General features: G+C 48.8%; 1 protein-coding gene across 1 annotated transcript in view; it reads right to left on the bottom strand.

Annotated features, from left to right (window-relative positions):
* The window catches only part of LOC130582349 (sentrin-specific protease 2-like), a 9,414-nt gene extending 1,556 nt beyond the window's left edge, over positions 1-7,858 (bottom strand). The window contains exons 1-14 of the mRNA XM_057380990.1: positions 7,731-7,858; positions 6,330-6,385; positions 5,519-5,643; positions 5,259-5,325; positions 4,790-4,868; positions 4,104-4,233; positions 3,836-3,939; positions 3,367-3,455; positions 2,718-2,775; positions 1,673-1,736; positions 1,178-1,321; positions 887-1,018; positions 354-557; positions 166-245 (exon numbers count right to left, since the gene is read on the bottom strand). Of these exons, the coding sequence (XP_057236973.1) occupies positions 166-245; positions 354-557; positions 887-1,018; positions 1,178-1,321; positions 1,673-1,736; positions 2,718-2,775; positions 3,367-3,455; positions 3,836-3,939; positions 4,104-4,233; positions 4,790-4,868; positions 5,259-5,325; positions 5,519-5,643; positions 6,330-6,385; positions 7,731-7,840 (1,442 nt within the window). The 5' untranslated portion in view covers positions 7,841-7,858. The remainder of the gene's footprint in view (positions 1-165; positions 246-353; positions 558-886; positions 1,019-1,177; positions 1,322-1,672; positions 1,737-2,717; positions 2,776-3,366; positions 3,456-3,835; positions 3,940-4,103; positions 4,234-4,789; positions 4,869-5,258; positions 5,326-5,518; positions 5,644-6,329; positions 6,386-7,730) is intronic.
* Between the last annotated feature and the right edge of the window lie 8 nt (positions 7,859-7,866).

The raw sequence follows: 7,866 nt of genomic DNA, 5'->3' as shown, positions 1-7,866 counted from the left end.
CAAAAATGAAAACAAAAGCAGCTGAAGGATGATAGGAAGATGAATGACAGCAAAATGCCAGAGAATCCATGTGAGGAGCACCATGTGACAGGGTAGGAACASTTCAAGTGGGGAGGGAAAAAGGCCTCAAAAACCACCAAAAGGGAGAAAAAAGCAGCTACTCACAAGACAGTTTTACAAATGTCATCTCCTTTCTGTCCCAAGGAGTCAAAGTATTTGATGGTTTTCTCTCGGAGATCTACGACCTGGGGTTAAAAGATGACTGTCAGACAAAGCCCACCCCAAACCCTAAAGGACTTTTCCTGCCAGTTTTGTTCTCCCCATCCCCTAAATAAAAAGGYAGTTTGACTCACCAGCAGTGTCCAGTGAACTCTGAGGTGAATAGGCACCARGATGACATCGTGCTCAAAGATATCCACACCTTTGGTCCATTTCTTTACTTCCCTGTGGCTTGCAGAGCTCAGCTTGGAATAAAAGAAGGTATTGAAAGCATAGACTGCTGGATATCCTTCCTTCTTGCTTCTTTCCACCAGGAGACCCATGTAGAAATTCATGATCTGGAGAAGTCAGATGTGAAATGATATACTGAATTAAAAAAAAAAAAAAACAACAAAATAACCAGCAGCACATCTTTGCTGGGCACCCCTGAGCTCAGAGAACTGCAGTTGGCAGGATTTCAGATGGGGTGGGTGATTTGTGCTGCTGTTAAAGGCCCCACACCCACTCCAATAACCCAGACTGACTCCTGGGAGCTGCAGATTCCCAGAGAGAGCTTCCACAAACAGCAGCCCACACAGCACCCAAAATAAGGAGAGCTCAGCTATTTCTGGGCTCTGCAGAGGAGCTCGTGCAGCCAGGGATTCCCCAGAAATGCAGCATCTTGTACCCTGTCGTTGAGCCAGCCCAGGGGCTGCAGGGTGCAGATGTCCTCACGGGTCACAGCCAGCTTGAAGGCCCTGCTCAGGACATCCTCGGGCTCCCCACTGTCGAAGGCAGCAGAGATCTCGCTCTCCATGGCCTGGAAGGAAGGATTCCATGGGGAAGGGCTCGTGGAGCAGCACATGGAGCACAGCAGCCTCCCCAAAATCCTCCAAGTGCAGCTGCAGTGCCAGAGCAAGGAGCCWGGCAGGCCTTTGCTCTATCAGCCCCAGCACTGGCTTGCTGCTAGCACAGGTACCTCTGTCAGTGGAGCCAGGTCATCTGCTGGCTTTTCTGGCCGTGGCAGGGGCTCACTATCCACGAAAAAGAGGTCTTTGGACAGGACAGGTGTCACATGGAACTGGAATAATGTCGCCTGGGGGACGTCAGCTTCCCGCTGGCCCTGSCAGGCACAAGGACAGGAGGTCAGAGAGAAGCACAGCGGGGTTTGCTGGGGGAGGGGGMAGAGAATCCTGCATGAAAATGGGAGGGTTTTGTTCACAAATCCCAGCAGCAAATCCCACAGACACTTCTGAKCAGTGACTGCACTCCAGCTGTGCCCAGAGAGGCAGGAATTCCCTTGGGCTTGGATTCACAGCCAGAACCCCAGCAAAGCCTCCACACACAGCTCRACTTGAGATCAAGGTAAATATTTCTGAGTCCCACACTTCAAATTGAATTTCAGATCTCAATCCTGAGCAGAGATTTCTGTTTTCCTAAAAGCAAACTGAAGGAATGAYTAGCTCAAACTTACCACTGAAGCTGCTCGTTTCCCTGGCTTGCCCTGTCCAYGAGACTCTTCTGGTGGTGTGTAGTAGCTGCCAGGAAAGAAAGAGAAGTGAATTGGATATCCTGTGGAATTCCCAAAAATTCACCTTCTGCATAGGAAATGCATTTTCAAGACTGATTCTGACACATGACCACATCTCATTTTCTTCCCCTTCTCTTTTGTACAGCCAGACTGGGATAGATGGAAGCTGGAAGCTTTGCAAACTTTCTTCCACCTTCAGGTGCCAAACTCCTCTCATTTTTCAGTTTTAATGTTTGGAAGACAGGGAAGCAAACAGCACTTCCTCTGTCGAGTGCTTTGTGATCTCCTGATGGCAAATGCCACTCCATCAGTTATTTCCTCTCTTCTCCTGAGCTTAGGGAACAGTGCCCATTTAGCTCAGGAAATGTGCACAGCTCAATACAGAGCTTGTGTCTAAGGGGGGAAGAAAACAGGGATAAAAACACCCAAAATCAGACTTGCCCCAACCAAACCTCTCTCTGCTCCCACCTACACTCTCATCTGAGGGCAGGAAGAGGAGGGCTCCAAACTGCCACAGCAAAATCCCTCCCTGGAGCTGCACAAAAGCCCTTCCCCTTCACCAGGAGCCTCCTGCCACCACAGARCCCACTGATCCCTGATGAGGGATAGGAATGCTCCCTTTTTGGTCTCCTATTCCAGCTCAGGGCACCCTGGGAACCACAAAAACTGCCTCAGACCCCTCAGGTTTTACAAACTCCCTCCTCCTTATGCTGAGGATCCCCAGGAAATGCAAAGTCAGCTCATTAATGGTGTGGCAAAAAGAGACTCAGGAGCAAAAATGGATTCTGCGACCCCAAGGACAACTTGGTGTGGCCATGACTGTGTGCTCCCTGCTTCCTTCTCCCAGAAAACACCCAGCACATCCCAGAGAACTGTGGGCTGTGGGCAATTCCTCAAAGCAGCTGCTCCTGTCCCCCAAAACAGGATTGGTCATGTGGAGCTGACAGAGCCAAAAAGAACCAGAGGCACAGTGAAAAGGGACTCTTACCTGACCATGACACCCCTCTGAGGCAGCTGGGGRCTGAAAACATCCCCATGTCTGACACCTGAAGGGAAAAACAGCAGTGTGAGAATGAGAAGATGACTCCCACTGCACAGAGCTCCCCGTTTCTGGGTGACATCACAGACATTCCATCAGCATTTTCAACCTGAAATTTCAAACTTCTGGCACCTGCTCAGAAATCATTTCAATCCCCACACAATCATGTCACAAAGGCCAAGATATAAAAAGAGCTAGGGATGAAAGAGGATTTAACCAATGACCAAGGAAAAAAAATAAAACCCTGGGAGAATATCAGATATATACATAGTTAGTTTCCTCAGTTTGGAAGCTCTGCTGTCACAGAAATAGTCCTGTCTAGCATTAAAAACCACTTGAAGTGCAGCTCTGAGTCAAATATCCCCCTCCCCTGGTACAAAAAAAACAGGTAAAACAACTTTCTCCTGTGCAGTGGGGTCAAATCCAGCTACAAACAGCACTGCTACAGTCACAGCTCTCAAACACCACTTTAAACTATTTTTTTCCTTCAATAAAACCCTCACAAACCCAGTTTGGCCACTTTTTCCTCAATAACTAGCAGAAGGAAATGCTCTGTTTGGGTTGGAGGGGACCAGACCTGGATCCTGGGGATACTCACTGGTCCTTTCTGGCACAGATGGAGAGGCACATCTGGATTTCTGTTCTTTCAGGGGACCCCCAGTCATCCCTGGTTCCTTGGTTTGAACTCTTGGGTGGAGCAGAAGGAAAAGGACAGATTTTATGGGTGATTTGTTACCTTGCACATCAATGCACTGCAGAGGCACGGTTATTTGTACGCTGGCTAAATAAAAACAATAAAAATTTATAAAGTCAAATCAGGCAGTTTAATCCTTAACTGGTTCCATGACCAGACACAAAGGGCATTTCCAGTTCACATCCAGCAGTCTGGCCACCTTCAACTCAGGCACAGTGAACACACAAGAGTCAATTTTTCTGTCTCCACCATTCCAAAAGGGACTCAGTCATTACATTTGACTCTGTAAAAGCAGGAAAGCTCAATTCTCCACCCCTTCCACATACAACAAACTCCCCACCAGAAAGTTAAGGGTTATTTTGCTCRTAATTACTTGTTGAGGCGTGCTGTCCGTGGAGAAGAAAGTCTTCCAGAATATTTTTCCTTGAACAGACTCAAGAGCTCTTTGTATTTCTTATTTTCTGCTTGTTTAACATCCTTGCAGAAGGGAAGGAAAAAAGAAAAAAAAAATTAAAAAGAAGGGAAAAAATAAAAAAAAATACTTTAGCAGGCATTCCCAGCCCTTCCCTTTGTCTCAGCCTGACTATACAGGAGTTCCACAACTGTTTCATCCCAAAAGAATTCCCTTCTTCCCCATTTACCTCCTCAGCAGCACACAAGGGYCTCCTGGTGCCACTGACTCCTGGAGAGTTGGGACCTGGCTCCTTAATGGGGGGCCTGGGGGTGACAGGGCTCTCTGSAACAGCTTGGATGTGGTTGTTCTCCCTCAGGCTGAAACAACAACAGCAGAARAAAGGGTATTAAGAGAACATCCAAAGCTCCTGATTTATTAATTTGATTTTAATTAGCACCTCCCAATTCAAGGAGGCACAGCAGGTGAGTTTTCAGTATCTCCACATACAGACCCCACCACCCCTCTAGGTGACCTGTGGCAGCAGCTGAGCACCTTCAGTGAAAAAAAAAAAAAAAGTGTTTCCCAATGGAATTCTCTGGGATTTTTTTTTAAATTTTTTTGTGGTTGTAGGTTTGCGTTCCCAGTTTCGGCCTCTTCCCAAGTTCAACACTTCCTCCTACCACAGGAGGTGGAAGGGCTGAATTTGTTCATCTTTCTCTGATCTCCTGAGCTTATGAATTGTCTGGATTTAAAGAGAAAGTTTAGAGTTGGTTAAGGGCCAGAACATCCCACAGCTGGATCCCTCTCTCACTACGGCACCCCAGAAAATGCTGCTCTGTGGACACAAATCCAAATGTTGGGCAACACAGGAAGTTCAAGGATGAAAGTGAAAGGCAAAAAACCCTTCAGAGAAGTGAAAGGAAGGATTTTTACCTCAGATATGGAACTCTCTTGCAAGGAGAGGATGGAGTTTCCYCAGTCAAGCATGGGTTGGTGTCACAAGGCATTCTGTCTACGAGAGAAGAGCACAAGCCATCAACAGCTGGTCAACAAAATGGGAGTTTTATCAGTTTAAAGAGCTTCACCAAAGGTAAATTACTTTCATTTTCTCCCTCACATCCTAATATTATTTGCATTACATTGCTTGAGAATATTTTCACATTGGCAACTACAGAATGCTGCCAGCCTAAGTCTGACAAAAAAGGATTCTGAGGCTCTACTACCTAAAATCAGCATTTATAGCAATTTCCTTCTGGCAAGCTAGCAGAGGGCAAGAAAAAAATCACAGAACACAGAGCTGGAAGGGACCTACAGGGATAATCCAGCTCAACCCTGTCCCTGCACAGCTGCACAGGCACAGAGCAGAAGGAGAAAGGAGTAAGTGAAGCACTGCCAGCCTTACCAGGCTCTGCTGCATCCTCATTCTCTGTAGATGCTACAAATGAAGAGTCAGAAGAATCATACACAACCTGGAATAAAAACAAGCATAAAAACCAGGGTGAACACAACCTGAATGTGAATCCAAGCAAACCCCTCACCTTCCCAAAACTCTGCTAAGTTGTAGCAGAAGGCAGTGATGGCACCACTTTTGTAAAACAGACCCTCACACATGCAGGGATTGTGGGAGCTGATYCCTGGGTTCCCCTCAAAACCTTTGCTCACCTCATCTTCAGACCCGGAGAACTCATCACTCCCTGAAGTCTCCTGGCTTTTACTTGTTGCCTCAGCTGGCAAACTGGCAGCCACAGAAGCCTCTTGGGGCTCCTCGYTAGCCCCAGAGACACATTCTGCAAAAAAAAAAACCACACCAGCAGGCCATAAAGAATGGGACTGAAAGCAGGGAAACAGGGAGTGGGATTTCTGCTTGTGCCAAAGCCCAGCTCCCTGATCCCACGTGGAGCAGATCATTCATTTCAACAACACAGCAACAGCCCAGCAGGCCCCCAACCCAACTTTGGGGGATGTCATTCCCAATGAGGAACTGGGAAGCTCCACATCCCCCAAGGAACAGCAACAGCCTTGATTTMAAATGCTCTCTGTGCTGCCCTGCAGGGCTCAGTGCCAGAGACACCTGGGATATCCCACAGCCAGGAGTTGTCCTTGCTGCAAACACAGGAGAAAAAAAGCTGTTCCCTGCTTCTCTTCCTCTCTTCACCTGACCCCGAGCTCCAAACCTCCTCTCGGTCTTAGAATTGTGAAATAACCAAGGTTGGAATAAGATCACAGAGTCCAGCTGTTCCCACAGCCCTGCCAAGGCCTCCACTGCCCCGTGTCCCCAAGTGCCACATCCATGAACTCGAGGACACATCACTGACAGACCCAGGCCTCAGGAGATCCCCCCCTCCAGCCCCAAGAATGGCTCAAAAATCCTCAGTTTCAGCAGCAATTCTGAAGTACAAAATCCAGAGTTACCCAAGGAACCCCAAACCCAAGGAAAATCAGGAATATTAAATCCCCCTGTGAGGGGCAATACCTGTTTTCCGCTTCTTTGCGGGAATCTCCTCAGGACCTTCCACAGGTGCTGAAACGCTGAGGGAAGAGCAGACACAACAATGGTTTGCAACCACAGCTCAGCTCCCAGCAGGTTTGCTTCCCTCCACAKGGTCTGAACTTCCAAAGGAGCCTCTCAGATCTCCCCAGGATCATCTCCAAGAGCGTTAATCATCCCACTAAAACACATCAGGCCTCTCTTTCTCCTTCTGTCAATGCTTCCTCATATTTTATGTTTTTTCCACAGGGTCCAAACTTCCAAAGGAGGCTCTCAGATCTCCCCAGGATCATCTCCAAGAGCGTTAATCATCCCACTAAAACAGATCAAGCCTCTCTTTCTCCTTCTGTTAATGCTTGCTCGTATTTTATGTTTGGGCCTATCAAYAAAAAGTTCCTTAACATGTACTGCTTTCCTCTTTTCTCCAGGAAAGAAGCGTTCCAGAGGTCACTAAGCCATCCAATTTCGYGTCATTACACTGAACTACAAAGGAAAGTTTAAGCAGAACAGGAAATGAAAGGTGGGAAAGCCAGCCCTGCTTACACCCACTCCAGTAACTTCCTGCTGAGTCAGYGCCCGGGAATGAATCCCTGAAATAATTACCAGCCTCATCCTTTCTCAGAAGCCTAAATCCAAGGATTTTATCAGTTGACACCACGATTGAGTCCGGTAAAAACTTCTTCTTTAGGAACAGAGCACAAAGAATGTTCCTATTCTTTTTTCCTAAKAGCTAATCCCTTCTGAGCTGCTCCCTGCAACACGTGGCTCTTTGCAGAGACATTCCCTTGTCTCCTTCACAATGGAATGAGACACTAAGCAAAGCCTCCTGGAGTGAGTTTTTCCCGGAGGGATCRAGCACAGTCCCCAGAGCACAGGATGGAATCCATACATTGCGAGCAGCAGGCACGGAACCACAGCCATCATCGCCGGGAGCCCACTGCTAATGCCAGGGAAGGGATTATTCCTCTTTTATCCACTTCACACCTATAGTCCATGGCTCTCTTCCATATAATAAAACCCTGTAGGTTTAAACACCCTTCTCTGCTCCAAATCTCCACTCTTCCTCTCCTTTTCAAGCCCGCACCATGCAGGTGGAAAAGGAACGAGAGGACAGTGGATTTATTGGGATCACCTGGGACCCACAATCCCCTCAGCAGCTGGGATTGATCACGGCTATCTGGGACCCTCAATCGCCTCTACCTCTGAGTCCGCGGACCGACTTATGGGGAATATGTGGGACCCGCAACCACGTGAACACCCGGGATTTATCGGGAATATCTGGCAGCCCCCGCGGAGCCCCGGGATCGCGCAGACGGGGGCCGGGCCGGGCCGAGCGGCGGGGCAGCAGGCGGGCCGCAGCCCGGAGGCGCGGCGGGAAGGGCTGACCTGGGGTGCGGTTTSTTGCGGGGCCGAGGGTCCGGGTGCGGGTCCGGGGCCGGGGCCTGGCGGGCGGCGGAGCGCAGGGCACGGAGGGCCGCGAGCAGCCATTGGTACATGGGCCGCGCGCACTTCCGGCGCCACG

The sequence above is a fragment of the Malurus melanocephalus genome, unplaced genomic scaffold (genome assembly GCF_030028575.1).
Source record: "Malurus melanocephalus ecotype Western Australia unplaced genomic scaffold, MMel_1.1 scaffold_485, whole genome shotgun sequence".
Lineage (NCBI taxonomy): Eukaryota > Metazoa > Chordata > Aves > Passeriformes > Maluridae > Malurus > Malurus melanocephalus.
The sequence above is the reverse complement of the archived record's forward strand: the minus strand, read 5'-3'. Positions and strand labels throughout refer to the sequence as shown.